The following is a 24,655-nucleotide window of genomic DNA, read 5'->3' as shown; positions in this document are numbered from 1 at the left end:
CAGTTATTTGTGGAACAAAATGTGCCTAGAACCCAGAGTTCTAATTAAGGGAAAGTGGGGTGGACCTGAAGGATTTTTTTTGCCAGGGCTGTTGGAGGCCAAGATCAGGGGACATCAACCAGCCAGAAAAAAACACAAGGCCACACCAAGTGGTTGCTGGATGGCCAAACTCCTCCCTTGCAAAGCTGGCAGGCCAGAGAAAGAGAGAGAGATTGCAATCCTGTGCTTAGTTATTTGCACAATTTATGTCCTGCAGCATTCTCAGAGCATTCACAGATGAGTAAGAAACAAAAAGTAAAATTTAAAATACTATAAAAATAAAGCAACCCAAGCAGCCACAAATTTTCAACAGCAGCAGCCCCATGTAAAGCCAGCGTGGTGCAATGATTGCAGGGTTGGACTAGGATCTGGCAGACCCGGGTCTGAATCCCCACTCAGCCATGAAGCTCCTTGGGTGAACTTGGCCAGCCACTGCCTCTCAGCCTAACCTACCTCACAGGGTTGTTGTGAGGATAATATGGGAAGGGGAGAAACATACACCTTGAGCCCCTTGGAGGGAAGGTGGGACATAGAGGTAAGAAATAAAATAAATAAACATCAAACGCATTGCAGTAACCAACCCACAAAGTTACCAGGGTATGGATAGCTCTGGCTAGGCTATCTCTGTCCAGGAGGGGTTGCAATTTGTGCTCTGGCCTTGACTGATAGGAGACCCTTTGTGCCACCAAGGCTGCCTGAGCCTCAAGAGGTAAGGAGTATTCTCAGTCTGGCTACCTTATCCTTTAAGCCCTTGTCACTGAGATAGCACTTTGAAAGGGGCTCCTGAAGACCCAACAGTTAGCCAATGGGCAGGTCCTGCTGAGCCCCTTCCAAGCACTGTGCAAGATACCTCTTTGGAAAGGGCTCCTTACTGCAGTCAGCTGGTGGCTGGCTCATGGAAAGGCACAGCACTTTGCAGGCCAGCTGACTGGCATTGCCTGCAAACCCCCTTTGGGCTAAACTGTCTTTTACCTGCCCCACATCTGACAATGCATCATATATGACATGGCTGGTGCAGGGCAGCAGGCATGGACAGCCAAAACAGCCTCACTGGAGAGCCTAATTAGGCCTGGGGGCCAGAGGGTTCCACCTCTGCTTTAAGGCTTGGAGTCCACAACTCGGGGCTCATATTTTGCCTATTTGGGGAGGGGAGGGGGCGTATCACTAGTTTTTCTTCTGTGAAATGGGTATTTTGTGATGCCCATGACAATTTCTTGTAATGTTAAATGTGTCCCTGGTCCCCAAGGTTGGAGACCCCTGCTTTAGGGAAAGTGCAATCCCTTCCAGAACCTAATTTTGATCCACCCTTTCACTGAGTGCAGAGGGAATTCCAGATCCAGATCCTAACTACAGTCCAAATCTCTCAGATTTAATGGAATGTACTTTCTAAAGCCTGCTCAGTGTTTATGAAAACAAAAGGGAAAGGGAGGGGTGGTTGCTATATAGGACTACTCAAAGGTAAGTCCCACTGTGTTAAGTGAGATTTACTGCAATCCTATACACACTTACTTGAGAGTATGCCCCTTTGAGCACGGTGGGACTTGCTTTAGATTGCGCTGCAACTACACGATCCTATGCATGCTTATTGAGAAATCACTTTCCTAGGAGTAAGCTCCATTGAACACAGTGGGATTTACTTCTGAGTACTCCTACATAGGACTGGGTTGTTTGAGGGTCTAGGTGTGGATGTCCCTTCTCTTCCATTTGCTCAGTTAATTAAAGTACTTTAAAATTTAGCAGATTTTTGGCCCTATTACTAACCCAGTCCGGATCTACTTAATTGGTCAGTTAAACTAATTTGGTTGCTCCGAAACTGCTGAAACTTCACATTCATTTTAATAGGTGACAATCGAGTGTTTTTTGTAACTGTGAATGACTATGGTGCGGCATCTGCGACAATGAGAGAGCGAAAGGGCCGACTTTCAACAATGTGTGGTTGTGTGTTTTGACTATTGAGTTTTTAAGTTATTTGCATCATATATGAATTCAGATATCAAGTGTTTTTTTAACATTTTGGTAAATACCCTTCTACAATAGAATAAAAAAAAGCTCTCTGGCTTGCAACACAACAAAAGGATGGCAACAGAAACGAAGCCATTAAATTGTATAAATTTCGTAATCCTTACGAAACTCTAAAATTCATTCAGACCAATCACCTGTCATTCCCAAATATGAGTATTGCACTAAGAATTTTACTGACACTTCCAGTGAGCGTGGCAAGTGGTGAGAGATCTTTTTCTAGATTAAAAATAAAAATTATTTACAGTCAAGTGTTTCATAAGATAGACTTGTAAACCTAGCTATGATTGCAATTGAAAATGATGTGTGTTCCCAATTAAACATTAGTGAACTAATTCATAAGTTCGCAAACATGAAAGCACGTTAGGCTAAATTCGTGTAACTATGTATCTTTTTGCTAAATAAAGGCAAGACAAAAAGGTTTTTTTTTACTTTATTTTACTATTCACACAAAATATTTTCCTACTAAATCATTATGATTTTCTTATTTGTCCTTATTTGCCTTGTTACATTTTTATAATATTTGAATTGAAAAATGAACAATTTTTTTTTATAAAAGGTAAGGGCGCCGATTTATAATTTGCAGGGGGGCGCCAAACACGCCAGCACTGGCCCTGGCTATCCCCAGCATCCATAGTCTAGGGTGGCTGCTTCAATTTGCCTAATGGTAGGACTGGCCTGGATTGAGAGCCAGTGTGGCAAAGTGGTTACAGTGTGGAACTATGACCTGGGAGACCAGGGTTCAGATGCCCACTTGGTCATGAAGCTCACTAGGTGACCTTGGGCCAGTCACTGTCTCTCAGCCTAACGTACCTCACAGGATTGTTGTGAGGATAAAATGGAGTGGGGGAGAAACATGTATGCCACCTTGAGATTCTTGGAGGAAAGGCAGGATATACTTGCAATAATAATTTTAAAAATTGGTTTAGATATATTCTATTTCATGGTCAGAACACACGTGTGTATGCATGTGTGCTACGAAGCACACGTTTTGTAAACTTTAGCTCTTTCTATAGCTTAGTATTATTATTATTAATTAAATAAATTTATATCCTGGCCTTCCTCACAGAAGGAGCCCAGAATTCCTGGGTGTGTTAAGACTTTTTCCAGAATGGTATCTGAATCTGATGATATGTTTATAATCTGAGAATACTCTCAATCTATAAACGTCACTGTAGTATGTTTATTTATGTCACGGGTGCATGTTGCATCCTTTGCAGCTCTGCCGGTGACTCTTTTAGTTCTCATTCTGTATCTTCTTTTCTTTCCTGAGGTAGCTATTTTGTGTTGAGTAGTTAGTTTTGGGGCCTTAAAGCAGAGGTAGTTGACCTGTGGCCCTCCACCAGGTATTGTTAGACTCCTGCTGCCATGGTCTATGGTAAGGGATGATGGGAGATGTAGTTGAGCAACCTGTGGAGGGCCAAAGGTTAGCTGCCCTGCCCTAAAGTAATTAAAAATGCAAATGCATTTTCAGTCATTTGTGTTATCTGGAAGGGAGGAATATGTTATTGTTAAACAATTAGGGTTAACATCCACTTTTGAGGATACTGATCTCTCTCCCCAAAATTTTGATAAATAAATATGCTGTCTTACAGAAAGAGAATGCCTAAAAAGAAGACAGGTGCTCGCAAAAAGGCTGAGAGCCGTAAAGAACGAGAGAAGCAGATAAGAGCTTCAAGAGGCAACATCGATTTGGCTAAACATCCCTGCAATGCATCCATGGTAAATATTGAGATGTATTCTTTCTGTGACAGCGTCTAATAAAATTGGAACCCAAACCTTGGTTTTAAAATTCCTCTTCCAGTGTCAAGGGGAGGAGAATGATTCTGTATCCCACTGTGTTTCAGAGAATGGAGAGTTTCTGTCTGTCAATCTGTCTGATGTGAATTATTTCATTGTTTCAGAAGATGTGTAACAACATTAAGTGTCTTTGGCAGGTTTCAAGTTTGATAATACTTTATCAGACTAAAATGGATGAAACTAGATCCTAAGGATATAACCTTCAGACCTTGCCAAAGACACTGTATGTTATTATACATCTTCTGAAATAATGAAATAATTCACATCAGACAGACTGACAAGACAGAAACTGTCCATGCTCTAAAACACAGTGGGATACAGAGGGGTCCCCTCTTCTTCCAAGTTATTTGGTTTTCACAGAGGACTGAGGGGACGGGAGGAGAAGATCAGTGGCAAGTACTAATAACAGCTGGCTACTGATCCAAACCAAAGCTTGTAGAGCCCTTCTGTGAACTAGAGAAACCAGGACACAAGTATGTAATCTACTTTTAGCCCTGACTCTTGCACCTTCATGATTTTTTAAAATTTGCATTAGGCCCTGGGGGTGGAAAAAGGGGTCCTAAATTGTATTCATGGCAAGTGAAACATCAGTGTGTAAAATATCACATCCCACTCAGAAAATGAACAAGAGCTCCAAAATGCACAATTAGATAGAATGATACAGTGGATACAATGCAACAGAGCCAGTGTTACAAAGTGAAGTGTAACTTTATGTCCATCTTTTTCCATGATGTTGTACAATGGATTCACAAGTTTATCAGTTCTAAATGTAAATAGGAATTCCTATAAAATTAGCTCTTTTTCTCTTACAGGAATGTGATAAATGTCAAAGGTAAATCCACATTCAGTATTTCCTTTCAATGCAACACTTTTTGACACCATTTAAAACAGACTTTTTTCATTTATTTGTTTCACCCTTTTTTATTCTGACAGACGGCAGAAAAATAGAGCTTTTTGCTACTTTTGTAGCTCTGTCCAAAAGCTGCCCATTTGTGCACAGTGTGGTGAGTGCTTTAAAATGTATTTCTCTTAATGCTGTTTACTACAATTGGTCTTTGTCTAGAATCGATTTCTTGCATTGTGATCTGATTGTACAAACATATATTTTGGTTCTGTTGATTAAGAACATAAGAACATAAGAAGAGCCTGCTGGATCAGGCCAGTTGCCCATCTAGTCCAGCATCCTGTTCTCACAGTGGCCAACCAGGTGCCTGGGGGAAGCCCGCAAGCAGGACCCGAGTGCAAGAACACTCTCCCCTCCTGAGGCTTCCGGCAACTGGTTTTCAGAAGCATGCTGCCTCTGACTAGGGTGGCAGAGCACAGCCATCATGGCTAGTAGCCATTGATAGCCCTGTCCTCCATGAATTTGTCTAATCTTCCTTTAAAGCCATCCAAGCTGGTGGCCATTACTGCATCTTGTGGGAGCAAATTCCATAGTTTAACTATGCGCTGAGTAAAGAAGTACTTCCTTTTGTCTGTCCTGAATCTTCCAACATTCAGCTTCTTTGAATGTCCACGAGTTCTAGTATTATGAGAGAGGGAGAAGAACTTTTCTCTATCCACTTTCTCAATGCCATGCATAATTTTATACACTTCTATCATGTCTCCTCTGACCCGCCTTTTCTCTAAACTAAAAAGCCCCAAATGCTGCAACCTCTCCTCGTAAGGGAGTTGCTCCATCCCCTTGATCATTCTGGTTGCCCTCTTCTGAACCTTTTCCAACTCTATAATATCCTTTTTGAGATGAGGTGACCAGAAATGTACACAGTATTCCAAATGCGGCCGCACCATAGATTTATACAACGGCATTATGATATCGGCTATTATGATATCCTTAGGCATTTTGGGTTGAGGTGCTTGGGTTAAGCCAAGGATGCGGAACCTGTGGCTCTTCAGATATTGCTGGATATCACCTTCCATCATTCCTCACCATTGGCCATGCTGACTGAGGCTGATGGAATCGAGCAACATCTGGAGGGCCACAGGTTAGCCATCTGGATACACCCTTGGGTGTGGTAGGATTATTATTTGTGCTTCTAAAAGGGCTGAAAGCTTTAGTTGATTTTAATTATTTAATCTAAATGACATGTCTAACCATGCAATAAATTATTTTTAATAAATCGCTTGTAAAAGCTGCAGGTAGAAGACAGCACCTTTTGAAGAGGCATTCTCTCTAGTTCAGGAATGTGGAACCTGCACCTGTTTTTGGACTCTGGCACCTGTATCTCTCCAGATGTTGTTGGATTCCCAACTCTCGTCAGCCCCACCATGCACGGCCAATTGTTGAGGATAATAGGAGTTGTAGTCTAGCAACAGTTAGAGGGCCACAGGTTCCCCATTCATGCTTTAGTGAGAGAATGAAGAAAGAATGCCTCTTTTGAGGTAGTGCTTGCTACAGCATAATACATGAACTATCTGAAAAACAAAGGAATTATAAAATTGTTGGGACTTCTGCCTTCTCCATGGGATTTCCTTTCCTCTATTCCCCATGCCCCCCATCTGCTTTGGAGGGCATGGGGCGGGGACCTAGAGCAGATGGGGGGGTTGGGGGGAAGAGAGTGAGAAAGTCCAGTTGCACAGGTGGAAGTCCTTACACTGATGGGATGACTTTGTTGGATACAACCCATTGTTTTAAGCAGATGTATATAGATTTAAACAATCAAAACTAATATGGTTTACTCAGACCTCTTAAGGATAGCTTAAGGAGGATAGCTCTGTTTCTTTTCTGTTCTTAGCCTGAACACTTGTGAATATTGACAGAGACATTTGCTCTGACTTATTATGGAGCTGTATTATTGACATGGTGGTGTTTCTGAACAGTCTTGTGTGTGTGCATGTTGGTATAATTTTTATTTTGTTACAGGAAAAACAAAATGTATGATGAAATCGTCAGACTGTGTCATAAAACATGCTGGTGTGTACAGCACTGGGCTTGCTATGGTGGTATGTATCTGAAAACAATAAATCAGTGTTAGGATATCTAACAGATGCAGCTAATGGTTGTGGAAATTACATGTCTGACTGTGGTGATGGGTCTTGTTACTCGGTGGTGCAGCTAAATAATTTTAGAACCTGGACCTGACAGTCTTACCAGCAGGGGAAGGAGTTATGAAGTTCACATTTCTCTTCTCCAGTCTCCTCCACTCCCCTGCAATTTCATGCATTACAGTTGCTTCTTCATTCCTGATATGCTGGAGTAGAAAGCAAAAACAGCTAGCCAACCATGATAAATAAAATACTCATAAGCATGTGCAGTTTTGCCTTAAGCTGCAGAGCCTTGGACTTCAGCCTTGAGGTACAGCCCAGCTGCATCACCGTTACTTATTTGGACTATAGTAAAATGCAGAAACTGCATTTTGCACAGATAGTTGTGCATCCTTAAGTCTTGTTGAAATTAATTGGTGTAACCATGCCTAGGTGTGAGTTAGATTGCAACCAAGGTCATGAAAATCCAAATCTTGGACTTCAGATTTACAGGTTTCAAGAGAGATAACATGTTACTTCCATGAGAGGTAACAGCTGAACCTGGTATCATGGAAGAGAAAACTAATAAACATATAAGCCTTTAGCAACCCAGTCAAAAAACACAATATAATTAGCCCATAAACTAATTATTTATTAGTTTATTATTATTTAGTTTATTTATTATTTATTAGGGGAGGAAAACAAGATTGTAGGAACATAGGAAGCTGCCTTCTACTGAGTCTCACCATAAATCCATGCAGCTCACTCTTGTCTACTCTGACTGGCAGCGGCTCTCCAGGGTTTCAGGCAGGATTCTCTCCCAACCCTACCTGGAGATCTCAGGGATTGAACCTGGGACCTTTTGCATGCAAGGCTCTACCACTGAATTATGGGCCATCTGTGATTTTTTGGTATTTCTTTGTGTAATTTTCAACAGTCTGGGTTTCTTGTTTCTGCATGTCCTTTGCTGTTATGAGTAAATACTGTAGCATGAAACCCATAAATAAGTAAAACTTTCCTGAATGGGTCTCAGACTTTGGGCATATGTTGCTTTGTTCGAACATAATGGGCAACTCTGGCATAATGCAAGGCCTACTATTCTCACCCATACTCATGACCAGTTGGATTAGGAAGGTAGCACAGCAGGAGCTGATCCATTGGAGAAAAGCAGCCAGTGGAGTGAGGGCTTGTTTGAGTGCTGCAGGTCAGTCATATTTCTTAGCGCTTCAGTTACAGAGACATTCCTTCTGAGCACTTTTTGTTTCTGAGCACTGTGTTGAGAGTAGCATGTGGGATTAAAAAATAAAAGAGAAAATCAGTGGGATTTAATTTCATGTAATGTACTTTAGGATTTAGCAGTGTTGCAAAAAAACAAGCCCTGAAAATATGGAATGTGTTTGGAATATTGATCTCAGTGCTCAACAAATCTTCTTTTGTTGCTTCAGAATGATCCCATCCTGTTGCTCTTTGGAATGTGTTCCTGGCTCTTGTTCAGCAGAACACATTTCTACAGAATTCTGTTCGTTCTTGTTTTGCAGGGGGCAATATGTGATTTCTGTGAAGCTTGGGTTTGCCATGGCAGGAAATGCCTCAGCACCCACGCTTGTATCTGTCCTCTTGCTGACGCAGAGTGCATCGAATGCGAGAGAGGTGTCTGGGATCATGGTGAGTTGTTCAGCTTTAAGAGGTGTATATGTGTGTTCTCCATTTCACCTGCTTCTTTGAAAGCTCCACAAAGATCAAGTAAAGTTGAGTACACATAGAAGCCTTGCCACAGCTGGTTTTCTCTTTACAAATTAGAACAAAAACCAGAAGGGGAGATTTCTAGAATTGGAAGAGACCAGTAGCTAATTCCCAGCCATGAGGCAGGCCCACCACACATCACTTTTGCACCCGTTTGCAATCCCAAACATAGCGTTACCACCACTGGAAAGCCGATGCCGTACATAGTGGATCACCAGAGCAAATGATTACAGATGACATATGCGTGAAAACTATGCCTCGTTCTAAAGGTAGGAATCGATGGTGGAGAGTGATACCAACATTAAGTTATACTTGGAGTAGACTTATTGAAATTAAGTCTGTCTTAATTAGTTGGATATCACTCAGAGTATTTCTGCAAGCTGTTTTGATTGACTTAGTTCATGAAGCAATTTATCACATGAACTTCCCTCCCGTTGACAAATTCTGAATCCTAGAGTAGATTACACATGAAGAAAGTTTCAAGCTACCAAGGTATCACATGGTACTATCTACAGTACCATAAAACTCATGCCTAAACATCTACTCTGCAAAACTGTAACATTATCTCAGCACATTGTGTGTGTGCGTGTCTCTCTTTTCTTCCATCCCTTTCCCATTTCAGGAAAAGGTGTTTTGTTGACTCTCTGTGCTTTATCCCAGTGGCCGTTAACTGTATATCACCTTAGGCTGCGACACATGCTTACCTAGAAGTGAGCTGCATTGAAAGTTGACATGTATAGTATGACTGAACTGTTTAGTTTTTTTAAAAAAGGTTGAAATATTTGGCCTAGGTGCTGCTCTGCAATACAATCTCTTGTTTTAATTTGTTGATCTCTTAATTCCACGATCAAGCCAAATCAACCTAACCAGGAAAAATATGTTTAGTATTATACAATTTTTTCTTTATACGTTTCATCAGTATCCCCACCACTCACTGTATTTTCTGAGGCAAGATAATATAGCTCTAGTTAAAACATTCTGCTGAAATGTCTTCCTACATCTTTTTATCATCTTGTTATATTTGTTGTTGTGTAAGTTGCCCTGATAATATTTAGAGACAGCATGGACATCTTATTTATTTTTCTATTATGGACAAGATCAGGTTTTCTTTTGTTCCAAGAGTTCATTCATGATACTTGCTCTTTTTTTGCTTGGCGGGAGGTGTGGAGACTGATTTTAACTATATAGAAAAAATACTGACCTGTTATATGCTCTCACTCTTTTCCAGGAGGCCGAATATTCAGCTGCTGTTTTTGCCACAATTTTCTCTGCGAAGATGATCAGTTTGAACATCAGGCCAGCTGCCAGGTTCTGGAAGCCGAGACCTTTAAATGTAAGCTATTTCCCCTAAAGCTCCTCTTACCAAAGGTAAACCAACTTTTAACTGCTTCTGGATCACAGCTCGTATACAGACAGCAGTCTGGTAGTGAATTTTAAACCAGGAGTCAGAGTGTTGTGAAATCTAGCTGGACTAGAGGGTCTTAGAGTAGCAGCCTCCTCCACCCCTAGCAGCTGGTGCATCAGTGTTTTGCAGAGGAAGTGGAAAAACCTGAGGTCCTATCCTGCTCTTGGCAGCAGGTACAGTTTCCTCTTTCAGTATGTTTTTTACACCGTTAAAGAAACTGTTTTTAACATGTACAGGTTTGTGGGGTTGGGGATATAATGACAGAGTGGTCTAAGTGGGCCATCCAATCCCGCCTGAGTTAAGGTGTCCAGGCTGCATTAAGAATTGGGAGAATTTGTACCTGGCCAATAATATTCTTGCCTTTTCTCATGTTTGTTCTCGCCTTCATTTGGCTTGTTTCATAAATTGGGCTGAGCATCTTTGATGGTTATCAATCTTCAAACAGTTATTCTAAAGTGTGTAGGTTGTTTTATAAAAAAAAGTAGGACAGTAGTAAGAGAAACCAATTAACAAGCAGGGTTTACTCAGGTCCTGGATGGATGGAGTGACCCTGTAATCTCTTATCTATACAAGCAAGACAGAAAAATAATTGTAAAGTGTCTTCAGTGTTCCTTCAGGACATTTCTGTAGCAGAACGTGTGCTTTTATGTGTCTCAGTTCCTAGGTTCAGCTCCTTACTATCCTTCATTAAATTTATTTATTTAAAATATTTCTGTCCCACCTTTCTACCCTATAATAGGGCACTCAGGACAGCTTACAATAAAATCGAACATTTACATAATTGTACACAATAAAGATGACAAAAACATTAAAATAAATTAAAATACATAAAATACAACACACACATATATAGGGAGTAGTACTGAAGGGTCTACAGAGATAAAAAATTTACATAGAAGGCATAAAGTCAGTGTCAGACTCTACCCTCAGTCCCTCCCAAAGGCTCTCCAGAACAGGATAGTTTTCAGAAGTCTCTGGAAAACAGGGGTGGAGCTCTGTTTTGCTCCTGAGGATCAGATCTTGGGCTGGCCCTTCCCCACAGGCCAACTTTGATAGGTGGGCAGAACAACCCACCGGCAGGGGTGGGGGATGGCTTGTTTTTTGCAGGTCAGCTGCAAGAGAGACTTCTCTCCTGCATAGCAGTGCCTGGAAAACAATGGGTCTGCTTGCTTTTGCTTCCCACACCTGTTCCTTACTGGCAAGGCATGCAGAACCTTTTTTCCAGGCATTGACTGGCAAGAGAGAAACCCCAGCTTTTGTTGGTGTTTGCTCTGGGAGACATACACTGGCGTACCCGACCGTAGTCACTCCCTTGCTTTGCACCTTGCCAAGAAATAACGCAACTCATGTGTAGAAATATACAGTCTTTTATCAGCAGAATAACATAAAGCAGTTCCAGCATCGAATACACAAGTTACGCAGTCTGTCTTTCTCCTCTGTACTTCCCCCCCCCCCCACAAACACATCCTTTTCTTTTCCTGTCTTTATAGCACATCACGGTCATTTAGTCATTAGGTGATTTAGGGTCTGCACCTGTATTGCCTGAGGGTTTTGATTTACTCTTTACTGTCAGTTAACCCTTTCATGGCTGGTTTTCCTTCTTTGTGAAATGTACATGCTAACAGCCCCTCCTCATTTCACACAGAATGAATATTTGCACGTCTTATCTCATACATTATACATGCCTAATAGTTGTACAAGTTTGTCATGTTTGTCAGCACACAGTGGTTTTGTCAGGACATCTGCTGCCATTTTACCCGTTTCACAATATCGGATATCAACGTGGCCTTGTTGTACACAGTCTTTTAGGTGGTGGTATCTAACACTCACATGTTTCATTTTTCTGGTGCCACCTTCTGCCAACGCCAATCGTATACAGGCTTGATTGTCCTCATATATAACAAATGGTTTCTGTACAGTTAGACAGGCATCTTGAAGCAACTGTTCATACCACAATAGTTCATTGCAGGCTGTTGATAGACTTATGTATTCCACTTCTGTACTTGATATAGCAACAACATTCTGCTTTGCGCTACACCAGTCTGTCAACGACCCTTTAAATATTATTGCTACTCCTGATGTCGATTTTCTACAAGTCTCATCAGACGCATGATCTGCATCGGTATAACATACTATGCCATCCCTTTTGCAGGCGGATAAAAGTAGACACTTGGTGGCGGTGCCTTTTAGATATCTCAGTATTCTTTTTATGCCTTCCCAGTCATGCTGGGTTGGGTGTTCTACCTTTCTGCTGAGGATACTGACCGCGTTACATATATCTGGTCTCGTCACTTTTGCTATGTACAGTAACCTTCCAATAATGCTTCTATACGGTTTTGGTTCTTTACATGCCTTGCTTTCATGCTCTCTCTTGAAATCCACTAGCATTGGCGTTCTCACTGGTTTACAGTCTGCCATGCCACAGTCTTGTAGGAGCTGTTTTATTTTGTTTGTTTGGTGGAGCATAAAGCTGCCGTCATCTTTCCTCACTATCTCTGTGCCTAAATAGTGGGTTACTGGCCCAAGGCATGTCATGTCAACATGTCGCTTTAATTGATCATAAAATTCCTCTTGCTCTCTGTCTGTATAACAAAAGTACAGGATATCGTCTACGAATACAAGACAGTATACAGTTTCAGTTTGCTGTTGTACATACAAACAAGGATCAGCAACACTCTTTTTGAATCCTATTGACTCCAATACCTTATTAAGTTTGGTGTGCCAACACCTGGCACTTTGCTTGAGACCATATATTGACTTATGCAGTTTACATACTAGTGCAGGATTCTGCACAAAACCAGGGGGTTGCTCCATAAATAAAGATTCTTCTAACTCACCATAAAGAAACGCAGTTTTAATGTCATAGTGGTATACCTGCATGTTCTGTGTTGCAGCAACTTTCAACATTAGTCTTATGATCTCATGTCTGACTACGGGTGCAAATACAGCGTCAAAATCCTCTCCATACTTTTGATTGAATCCCTTAGCCACCAGCCGTGCTCTGTACCTTTCCACCTCCCCCTTTACTGTTTTCTTAATTTTATATATCCATTTGCAACCAATGGCTTTCCTATTTGGAGGTAGCTGTGCTAAAGTCCATGTCGCATTTTTGTTCATGGCGCTTATCTCTTCCTCCATGGCTATTTGCCACTTTTGGGCTTCCTTGGGGGACAGTTTACTTACATCAGCATAAGAAGAGGGTTCTACCTGAGTACACAACGCTTTTGTCACACCTATTTTAAATCTGTCCTCCTCAGCTCTGGTTCTGGGTGAACCTTTTCGTCTGTACCCTCTTGTTCAGACACATCAGCTTCCCCTTCTTTTTCTTGCTTAATGTCAAAACCTTGGTCAGAACCCTTCCCTTGTGGGATTGCGTCCACTGTTTCTTGCATTTTGTCACTAGGGGTACTGAGGTTTATGTCTACAAAACGTCCTACGTTCTGCCAATCTTGCTCATGTGTTTTGACACTTCTTCTCACTACCACCCTTTTTGCGGTTGGCAACCACACCCTATAGTAAGCCTTTTCGAGTCCTAATAAAATAACCTTTTTTGCTCTGGGTGCTTGCTTTCCTTTTCTTTGTGCTTTTGGCACGTGTACCCAGCACTCGGACCCAAACGCTTTTATGTGCTCTAACCTTGGTTTTACTCCATGGAATCTTTCGAATGAAGTAGACAGCACAGCACTAGAAAACAACCTGTTTTGTATATAATTCGCATAAACAATGCATTCACCCTAAAAAGCCGGAGATAATGGTGAATCATTTAGCATAGCTCTCACCATGTCCTGAATATATCTGTTCCTTCTCTCTGCAGTTCCGTTTTGATGTGGGGAAAATGGTGCGGTTAACGCATGCTTTATCCCTTTTGTGGTTAGATAGGTTTCAAACGTATGCGAGGTAAACTCGCCTCCTCTATCAGTTAACACCTCGGCTATGCTCGTGTGATATTTTGCCTCAGCCCACCTTACGAAATGCCTGAACTTCTTTTCTGCCTCCCCTTTGTGTTTCAACAAGTACACAAAACAAAAACGGAAATAGTCATCCACGAGCAACATATAAAATCTGGCGCCACCTAGTGTTTTTCGGAATGGACCGGCGAAATCCATATGTACCAGCTCTAAAACTCTTTTAGTGCTGCGTTCACATTTTATGTTGATAGGTGCGGCTACTGATTTATGTTCGTGGCATATATTGCAGTCTACAAACGTAGCACAGGGTTTAATCCTTAAATCAGCACTGTATCTCGGCATTTTGCTTATGGTGCTGAAACCTGCATGCCCAAGCCTCCTATGGTATAGATGTATGCATTTATTATGGGGGGGTTTGTTCTCTATAGTGCTTACCACAGCTTCTGAGGTTTGTTTTATAACATATAAAGCATCTTTTAATACGCCTACTGCATATACCTTATCTGCCTTTGTTATTTCACATGTGCCTTTTCTGAACAGGACTGCAAATTCCATTGCATTTAATGTGGACACAGACATGATGTTATTCTCTACTTGGGGCACAAACAGAACGTTCGTAACAGTTGTTTTTAGGCATTTTACAAATACAGTCCCCTTCCCTTTTACCTCCCTATGGGTTCCATCAGCAAGTACGACATGTCCACACGTAGGGAACAGTGATTGAAATAACTTCTTGTCTTTTGCTAGAAAATGGGTAGCCCCTGAGTCAACCACCCAGGAAGTTCCAGTTTTCTCCTCTGGTTTCTTAACGCTTGCTTTGACCATGTGAACAGAGAACAGCTCCTTTTGCTGCCGACCTCTTCCTGCCACATTAAGAGTCCCTCTCATCACCGGGCAATTTTTCTTTATGTGTTTTTCGGACCCACAACGAAAACAACCGTACAATCTTGACTCGCCTTCCCTCTGCTTTCCTGATGTTTCTCCGCTGCGCTGCTTGCTTACTGCGGAACAATTCTGCTCTTGTCTTCTATCCCATTCTTGTAAGAGCTTTCCTGTCACATAGTCCAGGGTTAATTTAGTCTCAGTCATGGCTTCCATTGCGCACACAATAGTGTCCCACGAAGCATCCAAAGAAGACAATATAATATATACCTGCTGCTGGGGCGTATGCTCCACATCTTGTTCCTGCAGTTCCGCGAAAAGACCTTTCATTGTCTGCAGATGTGCAGGCATAGTTACACCTTCGCTTAAACGTGTTTGATACAGCCGTCTTGCCAAATAAACTCTACTGCCAGCAGTTTTTCTCACGTAAACATTCTTTAGAGCAGACCAGACTTCTTTTGCTGTAACCAACCCTCTTATCAACAGCAGCTGGTTATTCTCCAAACCCAAAATAATGGTCGCTCTCGCTTTTTCATCTTTGCGAAGCCATTCCGGAGAAGGGGGGTCAGTGGGGGGATCACTTTTGACGGACACCCACAACTCTTCCCGGCGTAATAACATCTCCATCTTTACCTTCCAACTTGTATAGTTCATGTCATTCAGCCTTTCCAGCGGCATTGCTGAACTCAGGGATACAGCCATCACGTTCCGGCGTTAACCAAACACGCTGTCCACTTGTGCTTGCCTTGGTCTGGATTCCTCTCTGCACCTCAGCTGCTCTTTGCAGTCTGGGCCCATAACCCTTGTTGGTGTTTGCTCTGGCAGACATACACTGGCGTACCCGACTGTAGTCACTCCCTTGCTTTGCACCTTGCCAAGAAATAACGCAACTCATGTGTAGAAATATACAGTCTTTTATCAGCAGAATAACATAAAGCAGTTTCAGCATCGAATACACAAGTTACACAGTCCGTCTTTCTCCTCTTTACTTCCCTACGCACACAAACACATCCTTTTCTTTTCCTGTCTTTATAGCCCATCACGGTCATTTAGTCATTAGGTGATTTAGGGTCTGCACCTGCATTGCCTGAGGGTTTTGATTTACTCTTTACTGTCAGTTAACCCTTTCATGGCTGGTTTTCCTTCTTTGTGAAATGTACATGCTAACAGCTTTCCTTCATCCAGCCGATGTTTGGGGGAAAAAGGGGCTTTGGCTTTGAGTGCCTGTTTCCAGTAGGAAACAGGTGTGCACAGCCAAACTGAGCAGGATTGAACCCCCCACTCATCAGCTGTTGAGTGGTGAGTTAAATCCTGATGCTTTGCTTGCTGGCAATTGTTCCCTGCTGGGAACAGACACCAGCAGCCGACATGGAACTGTACCCTGCCCACCCCATCCATCAGCTGACATTGCAGGTGATGTCTCCTGGTTGATAAGTGGTTTGATTGACAAGTGGTTTGGGGAAAATAGCCTTACAGGCCAGTTTGGACCCCTAGTGAGCCAAGATTGGCCCACAGACCAGATCTGCATTAAAGCATCACAGTTGGAAGGCTAGAAAAGACCCCTACCTGAGAGAGATGGACAATCACTGCCAGTTGGAGTAGTTGAACTACATTAGGTGGACCAATGGCATGACTCTGTGGAAGGCATCTCCTTATAGCAGGTGTGGAGAACCTTTGGCCCTCGTGATGTTGCTAAACTACAGCTCCCATCATCTCTGGCCATTGGACATGCTTGCTAGGACTGATGGAAGTTGAAGGTGAGCAAGATCTGGAGGGCCAAAGGTTCCCCACCCCTGGCTTTATCGCCTGCCTTCTCTTGACTTTTCCAAGGTTCCTACCTGCTCTCTTACATGCTCATTGTATCAATCACAATTTCCTAGGGCAAGGGAAGTCACTGTGATGCCCTCCAGTTATTGTGGGACTCCAACTCCCACCAGGCTCAACCAGGTTGGCCAGTGGTCAAGCATGATGTGAGTTTGAGTGCAGCAAATGTCTGGAAGGCACCATATTGGCTGCACCTGTCCAATGTAGGAGATTATAGCATGTGTGATGTCAGTGGGTACTAAACAATGCTGGTGCAGGGTCTAGTCGTCATGTATCCCTGAAATCTTTAGTGATCTCAATGGGTGTACCACTAGTACAAGGAGAAGCAGGCTGTTGATCAGCAGTGTGTATGGGTCTGTGCGCTTGTGCTGAGGTTATGATCAGCTTGAATTGTTGTATATCTTCTTCAGCATTCCTGCCTGTGTATTCCTGCCCCATTTTTGGTTCTTCAGTCTAGTTTTACCACCTGCCATTGTTGGGCTTTCAGGAGGGGAGGAAAGACAGTGTTGGGCCGAAGCTCTGTAGGGGCATCATTAAAAGTGTCTGCCGCTTTTCTTTACGCTGAGGCAAAGTGCTCATTTCCCTTATACTTTAAAGAGGAACAGTCATGGAAAGCCTGAGGCTACCCATTGAACTGAATAGTTGACCTTGGCTTCGAAGGCAAAAGGAAAAGAGCAAAGCCATGAAATCTCATTATTCAAGCATGCCTTTTTTATCTTGCCTAATAGGTGTTTCCTGTAATCGACTTGGGCAGCATTCATGTCTCCGTTGTAAGGTAATAGCAAAAACATTTTAAAAGTAGATGTATTGAGCTTGCGGCTCTTGTACTTCTAAAGCTGCTGGCAGTTCTCGTCAGGGCCTTCTCCACAATGCATCAAAAATGTCTACTGATTTTTTCCAAAGAAGTTACCTGTGTCCTGTTCCCATCCGGCTTTGATTAATGTAACCTCCGTGCTGTGTTCCTGGACACGTAACATTCCTTCCCTCCAGTCTTTCTAAACCACAATTGCTAAAATTGCCTTCCTTGCTTATTGTTGCAGTCACAGCACTGCCACTGCCTTTTCCCTGTTCTCTTTACTTTTATTCAATGTTTCATTGCTGCCTAGCTGTGTTCTGCACCAGTCTGCTTCCGCCTGTAGCTGAGAGAATACTGCATTTTGCTGCACTTTTCTATTTCTGTTAACATGATCTTTCAGTGGGCTCTGATAAATGATTTACCCCAAGAGTGGCGAACACCAAGCTTGAGGGCCAAGCACGGCCCTCGAGGCCTCTCTATATGGCTCCTAACACTCTCCCCAGACCACACTCCCTACTGGGCCTGCTTTGCACCAGTGCTGTTGTCTGGTTGAAATGATGTCCTTGTTTGCCTCAATGGAGGATGGAGATGTGTGTGTTTATGTAGAAAACTGAGTTCTGAATGACTGGAATGTACCCTACTTGATTTATTTATTAAATTTATATCCCACCCTTTCTTCCAGAAGGAGCCCAGGGTGGCAAACAAAAACACTAAAAACACTAAAACATCTTAAAAACAAAACATATTAAAACACAACATCTTAAAACCATCTTTAAAAAAACAATGTTAAAAACATCTTAAAAAGCAATTCCAGCACAGACTGGGATAAGGTCTCTATTTAAAAGTCTTGTTGAAAGAGGAAGGCCTTCAATAGGCGCCAAACAGTTAACAGGGATGGTACCTGTCTAATATTTAAGGGGAGGGAATTCCAAATTGTCGGTGCCATAACACTAAAGGTCTGCTTCGTAGGTTGTGTGGAATGGACCTCCTGATAAGATGGTATCTGCAGGAGGCCCTTACATGCAGAGCGCAGTGATTGACTGGGTATATAAAGGGTAAGACAATGTTTCAGGTTTCCTGATCCCAAGCTGCATAGGGCTTTGTACACCAAAACTAGAACCTTGAACTTGGCCCAGTAACTAATGGGCAGCCATTGCAATTCTTTCAGCAGCAGGGTAACATGTTGGTGATACCCTGCCCCAGTGAGCAGTCACATTGCCACATTTTGCACCAGACCAACCTCAAGGGCAGAGCGCTTACAGTAATCCAGCCTGGAGGTTACCAGTGTATGGACAATAGTGGTCAAGCTAAGAGCCACATCCATTGCTTCATTTGCTATGGCCCTGCCCATCACTGACTTAAAACATCTTGTGAGTTCCAACGATCAATGGCTGTGACTGAAAAGGGAAGTATGAGGGTGAGGAGCCTGTATGTGTGTGTGTACATATGTGTGTATCACTGATGTAAGGGAAGTGTCTCCTACTTCCTCTATGGTCTGACTCTGCATAAGGCAGTTTCCTATGCACTCACCCACCTTCCCGGTATTGATTTATGTTGAGTCTTTATAGACACCTACATTTGAAATGTCTTCATTCAACTTCCAGTCACCCAACTCACAACAGTAGTTGGAGGAGGGATTTTTTTTGTGTTTCTCTAATATGGCTTGAAGGGTCTTTGGTACAAAATGCTGGATATAAATATTTTAATAAATAAAAAAATTCAAATGAAGCTTGCTAAACGGAGAGTGCTATGTATCCTACCATCAATCATCTCGGTCAGTCTATTGTGTTTCTCTCTAGGGTTTTTTTTTTCTGGCTTCAGAGTATTCTGTTCTGATAAGAGGGAGCCTCTGAGGGTGGTGACAAGGGAGGGAGCCTTTTCAGTGAGGTCTGCTGGCACCTTTCTTGACATCTTTTCAGCACCAAGTAAAGACTTACCTTTTCCCCCGGGCATTTGATAGACTGAAATGATGTTGTCTATTGTTAGTATGCTGTGAAAAATTCCTGTAGCTGTCTGGGGGTGGTGTTTTACAATTTTCTTGTTTTATATTTGTTTATGTTTTTATTAGTGTTGTAAGTTGCTTGGAGACCTTTTCGTAACAAGCGACTAATAAATTTAATAAATAATAATTATATTATTTTATTTAAGGCATTTATATACCACTTAATCATTAGTATTTCAAAGTGGTGTACATAAAAATGAATCATACAGAGAGTAGAACAAAAAAAAGGCATCATAAAACTGAGCACTGTATTTGCATTTTCCTTTTCTTTTATGTTAACTGCAGGCTTGTTTCTGTGATGATCATGTACGGAGCAAGGTTTTCAAACAAGAAAAGGGAAGAGAGCCTCCATGCCCTAAGTGTGGACATGAAACACAGCAGACTAAGAACCTGAGCATGTCAAGTAAGCTTCTCCTCAGTACTCCTTTCCACCTGCAGTACCCTTCACTGGGAAGTTCATGTTCCTCCACTTTCAAAAGACTTGTCATGAACATCTCATTAAGATGGTAGCATGTGAGACATAGTTTACAGCCAATTGGTTGAAAACTACTGTTGAAGGTCACAAGGACATTTTCAGACTCCCTGTCTTCTGGGTACCTTTCTAAGATGGATTTGTCTGCTAAGGATCTATGCAGTCTACTGTGCAACCCCAGCACATTGCAGAGGTGTCTGTGGCATGTTCTCTTGAATATGATTCATTCATGTGGGAGAGACCTATTGGGCTTTGCTGTTGCCCTGCCTCAACTGTGAGTGTGATTTACAAAGCGCAGAAAGCCCCGGGGAACGTTAGTAGCAGTGGATGACCTACAATTACCCCAGAGTTCTCCAGAACTTCATCTGAAAACCACTGCCTTAAAATATGGGAGGAATCATATGTTGTCTTGTATTAGGCATGAGATGCTTCTCTTTGCTGTAATGAGCTGCAGCCATTGCAATGTGGGCAACATACAACTATTCAGCATGGCTGCCTCCTTGCTCATGTAATGGAGACTGCAGCTCCCTTCCAGCCCCAGACACAGCCCTCCTGTCTGCCCTGTCAGCTAAGAAATGCAAGTTGTTTTGTCCCAATTCAGTGGCAGGTGCCATCATGGATAGCATTGATAGCATTGCCATGTGAGATGAACATGCGCATGTTTTGCATGCACATGTCCAAACCATCTCTATCTTCTTGTTTCTTTCCCTTCATTCTTTTGTCTTCTGTCTCTTCTCTCTCCTATACCCGCCCCTGACCATGGGGTGATCTATGATTCTGTGTATGTAATATAATCATGTAATTATTCCTCGTGGAACTGTACCACTTCAGAAGACAAATGGATGTTATCTCATTATTGGCTGCTCATGCTTGAAATCCCCTGCCCCTGGAACTCTAGCTTGCCAAGGGCGAATGTTCTAGCCTAAGCTTCTCCATGATGCTAGCTTTTAAACTGTAGGGAATATTTGTAAGGAAGAACATAGTGGCTGTGACTATTTTTGTCACTGTCTCTTTTTATGAACTCATTGACTGATTTTTAATCTATCAATTATGTGACCACATAACAAAATGGTCTCTGAACATTTTCCTAATTTCATCATTGTATGAAATGTTATAAAGGATGGCGTAGGCTTGGGCTGGTTCCAGATTCACCCATCTAGTTTGGAGCAGACCATTCTTGTACATGTGTTGTGGAAGGGCACCCATCGTTCCCCTTGATGCCAGACTTTTTTTGAACTTAACTGCACACGGGGCATAGGACCCCTTTTGGCAGCCTGGGGCTTACTCTGATGCATTTCTTCCCTGCTTCTGGTGAATAAAGCAAAGTGATGAGAATGGTCCCATCTAGGTCAGGAAAGGTGCAGGCTGCAGAGAAGCTTCTGTGCTTTATTTTGTCCAGAGCACTCAAATAATCTTGGATCTCTAGCTGGCATCTAATGAATCTGTTTCTCATGAATTTACAATAATGCCTTACCTGCTTTAGAATTATTTGTTGGTGCATACATAATTACATATGTGGAAATAGTTGGAAGTCAAAGTTATGATTTTGCATGACACCCACACCTTCCTTGATTGGGAGTAAAACACAGACAGAATGTCAAAATGCCAGCCAGCATCTGCATTATTTTTATTTTTCTGCAGCACGCTCTCTGAGGTTTGGCCGACAGACAGGAGGTGAAGAGGCTGATGGGGCTTCTGGCTATGATGCCTATTGGAAGAACCTTTCGACTGGCAAAGATGATGAATATGAAGTAGAGGATGATGATGATGAAGAAGAAGAGGAGGAGGAGGAAGGAGGAAGGGATTCAGAAATGGAGACAACAGATGTGTTTAGTAACTTGAATTTAGGAAGGACCTATGCTAGTGGCTATGCACACTATGAGGAGCCTGCTGACTAAGACTGCAGTCCTCAGCACACTTAACAGGAAGTAAGTCCCCTTGAACATATTGGCACTTAACTTCCGGGTAAACCTGTTTAGGATCTGGCCATAAGCTTATGTTTATGGTGGAACTAGCATTTGAAAGGAACTCTGAGTGTGCTTAGTGAATTTTATGTGTGGTACTAGAATAACACAACTAGGTTTTTCAAGTAGCAGAGCTTATTAGGAAACAAAGGGAGTGGAGCATTTGCAGATTAAGAACAAATTTGTATGGCTAAAGATGTTGGAATGCTTGGAGAATAAAGTGTGTGTAGGTTCACATTAGTCCAGGGAACTTGAAAATTGGGCTCAAATGTAATGCTCTCTTCACAGCTAAGTCAGAAGTATGAGGCGGGTACAGTAATTTTTTGTTTCCAAGTATTCTTCAGAAACAGAGGTATTTTTCTTGAATAACTTTGAGGGTGGGTTGTGTCATCACATTTCATAAACTTGTAATTATTGGTGGCAGTGGGCATCCACTATTTTTATAGATTGAATATTGTCTCCAGTGAAAACTAGATTTTTCATAAATATTGATCTAGCTTGAGCACTTGGGGAAATGCTTGCTGCAAGCTATTGTACTCTAAACATAAATTGAAATTAATTTTTACTTTGATATTTTGTGTAAGCAAGGCTGATCAATATATTCTCTTGTTATGCACTTCTGGAGTGTTATCAGTTCCTGCCTTTTTGAATGAGTATACATTAATTGTAGAGCTCACAACCACTTGCAGTGGGACCTAAATAAACTTTTGATCTTGCATTTATCACCATAAAAATGTCACTGCAGCTTCCTTGCCTAATAAAGTCCATCACACTCTTTCATTCTGTATCCTTGTGTTTTGTTGAAGTGGAGGGTGGATGTAGTTGATAGATATATGGTCAGAGAAGTTGTGAAAAGAAGGGACACAAACCAGTAGAATGTCTTCCTAAAATCAGTGAGATTAACAGACCTAGAGAGCGTAACATGCATCCAGACACATTACTAGCTTATACACGTTGATTACTTTTTATCAGGTCTGAAGAGCTGTTGGTATTTCCTCTCAAGCAGGGATAGTCAATGTGGTACGTCCAGATGATGTTGAATTCGACTCCCTTCAGCCCCAGAGAACATGGCCAGTGATCAAGGAAGATGAGAGTCATAGTCTAGCATTTTAGGGCACTGTGATGGTTATGCCTGCTCTAAAGCCATCCTTACCATGTCCTTCCTCCAAAGAGCGAGGGAGATGTGTGGCCCTGATAACATCTTTCATTGGTTTGGTATGAGGCCATACTGAGAGATAGTGGCTGGCTGAAATTCACCCAGAAACTTTTGCCGAGAGTGTATTTGAACCAAGAGCACCCCAATAGAAGCCTGATAATCTAACCCCAGACTACATTGATTCTTTGGCAGTGAGTATATCTGTTTATAAATGTAGGGTATTTTTATTGAATTGAAACTTTATTTTTACCCCGCCCTTTTTCCAAACTGGAACTCAGGGCGGCTTACAAATAGAACTGCATGTAGTTAAAAACATAGAAAAACATACAATTAAAATACAATTAAACTATGCACAACCTTAAAACCGTGAAAGGCACTTAAAAATCTAAAAACAATTTAAAATAATACAAATAATAATATAAAACAATAAAACAAGCCTTGTAAAGCCCAATCCTAAACACCTATCCCAAAAGCCTGTCGGAATAAAAAAGTCTTTACTTGCCGATGGAAGGATGGCAAGGAGGGGGCCATTCGTGCCTCCCTAGGAAGGGAGTTCCAGAACCTAGGAGCAGCCACCGAGAAGGCCCTATTTTGCGTCCCCACCAATCGCACTTGCGAGGGTGTTAGGACTGAGAGAAGGGCCTCTCCTGAAGATCTCAGGATCAGGATGTATGCAAGAAATACCATGATTAATTCTATATCCCATACATACAAAAAGGTTGTAGCTCAGTGGCAGAGAATATGTTTTGAATCCAGAAAAGCTCCAGGTTCAATCCCTGACCTTTCTCGGTGGGGCTGGGACCAAACCCTGTCTGAAACCCTGAAGAGCCTGTCAGTCAGTGTAAACACCCTGAGCTGGATGGACCAATGGTCTCATACCATATCAAACTGCTTCCTATGCTCTTAGTATAACAAGAGCCAGGTTTCTCTGCTACGGGTAGAACATACTTTTCCTGGCATGGTTTATATTCTTTCCTTGATTTCTCCTCTATTATACCTAGAGCAGGGAATTTTAAATCGCTGCACAAACAATCCTAGAAGGGAACTTAACCAGCTGTTCTGATGAAGCCAACTATGTCATGACACTGCCAAAGGAGGGAATCTACTGGCTTTTAAAGGGTGGAGTAGCAACGGCTATTAAAAGAAAGAAAGAAATTCGCTACACTGCAAGTCAGGTGTGTTCTATTTTAGCTTTACCTCTGGTGACATGTACCAGAGAAACTGGGAGTGGAAGAATAGAGTCACATTGCTAAGTACTTATTGAAACCTGTATTACTTCTCTACCTTAGAAAGATAGGAATCTGCCTTATACTATCAGACCATTGGTTTGTCTGGTTCAGTGTAGTCTACATCAAATAATGGCAGCTCTCCAGGGTTTCAGATAGAACTTTCTCAGCCCTACCTGGAGATACCAGGGATTGAACCGGGCACCTTTTACTTGCAAACCATGCACTTGTCCATTGTGCTGTGGCCTTCCCCCTTAAAGATATTTTGCTGGTATCTTGCCTTGATGAACCAGAAACATTTGTAGCTATCAAAAATGTGATTGAAATGACCTTAAAAGGCATTAGTGCAGTTTATGGGATGTATGTATTTTTTCCAAAATCATATAAAGGAATTTGCAACAACAGCTTGATTTTATTTATTCAGTAAGAAAGGGACAAGAGAGGATGCAGGGACT

The 24,655-nt window shown here is 42.0% G+C and overlaps 1 protein-coding gene across 1 annotated transcript in view; it reads left to right on the top strand.

Moving 5' to 3' along the window:
- The window catches only part of ZNF330 (zinc finger protein 330), a 31,645-nt gene extending 9,047 nt beyond the window's left edge, over positions 1-22,598 (top strand). The window contains exons 2-10 of the mRNA XM_061584047.1: positions 3,654-3,780; positions 4,671-4,690; positions 4,792-4,862; positions 6,722-6,801; positions 8,361-8,487; positions 9,794-9,898; positions 17,313-17,359; positions 19,668-19,785; positions 21,496-22,598. Coding sequence (XP_061440031.1) covers positions 3,661-3,780; positions 4,671-4,690; positions 4,792-4,862; positions 6,722-6,801; positions 8,361-8,487; positions 9,794-9,898; positions 17,313-17,359; positions 19,668-19,785; positions 21,496-21,752 — 945 coding nt within the window. The 5' untranslated portion in view covers positions 3,654-3,660 and the 3' untranslated portion in view covers positions 21,753-22,598. The remainder of the gene's footprint in view (positions 1-3,653; positions 3,781-4,670; positions 4,691-4,791; positions 4,863-6,721; positions 6,802-8,360; positions 8,488-9,793; positions 9,899-17,312; positions 17,360-19,667; positions 19,786-21,495) is intronic.
- Positions 22,599-24,655: the final 2,057 nt, after the last annotated feature.

This window comes from Rhineura floridana, chromosome 9, assembly GCF_030035675.1.
Source record: "Rhineura floridana isolate rRhiFlo1 chromosome 9, rRhiFlo1.hap2, whole genome shotgun sequence".
Classification (NCBI taxonomy): Eukaryota; Metazoa; Chordata; class Lepidosauria; order Squamata; family Rhineuridae; genus Rhineura; species Rhineura floridana.
The sequence above is the reverse complement of the archived record's forward strand: the minus strand, read 5'-3'. Positions and strand labels throughout refer to the sequence as shown.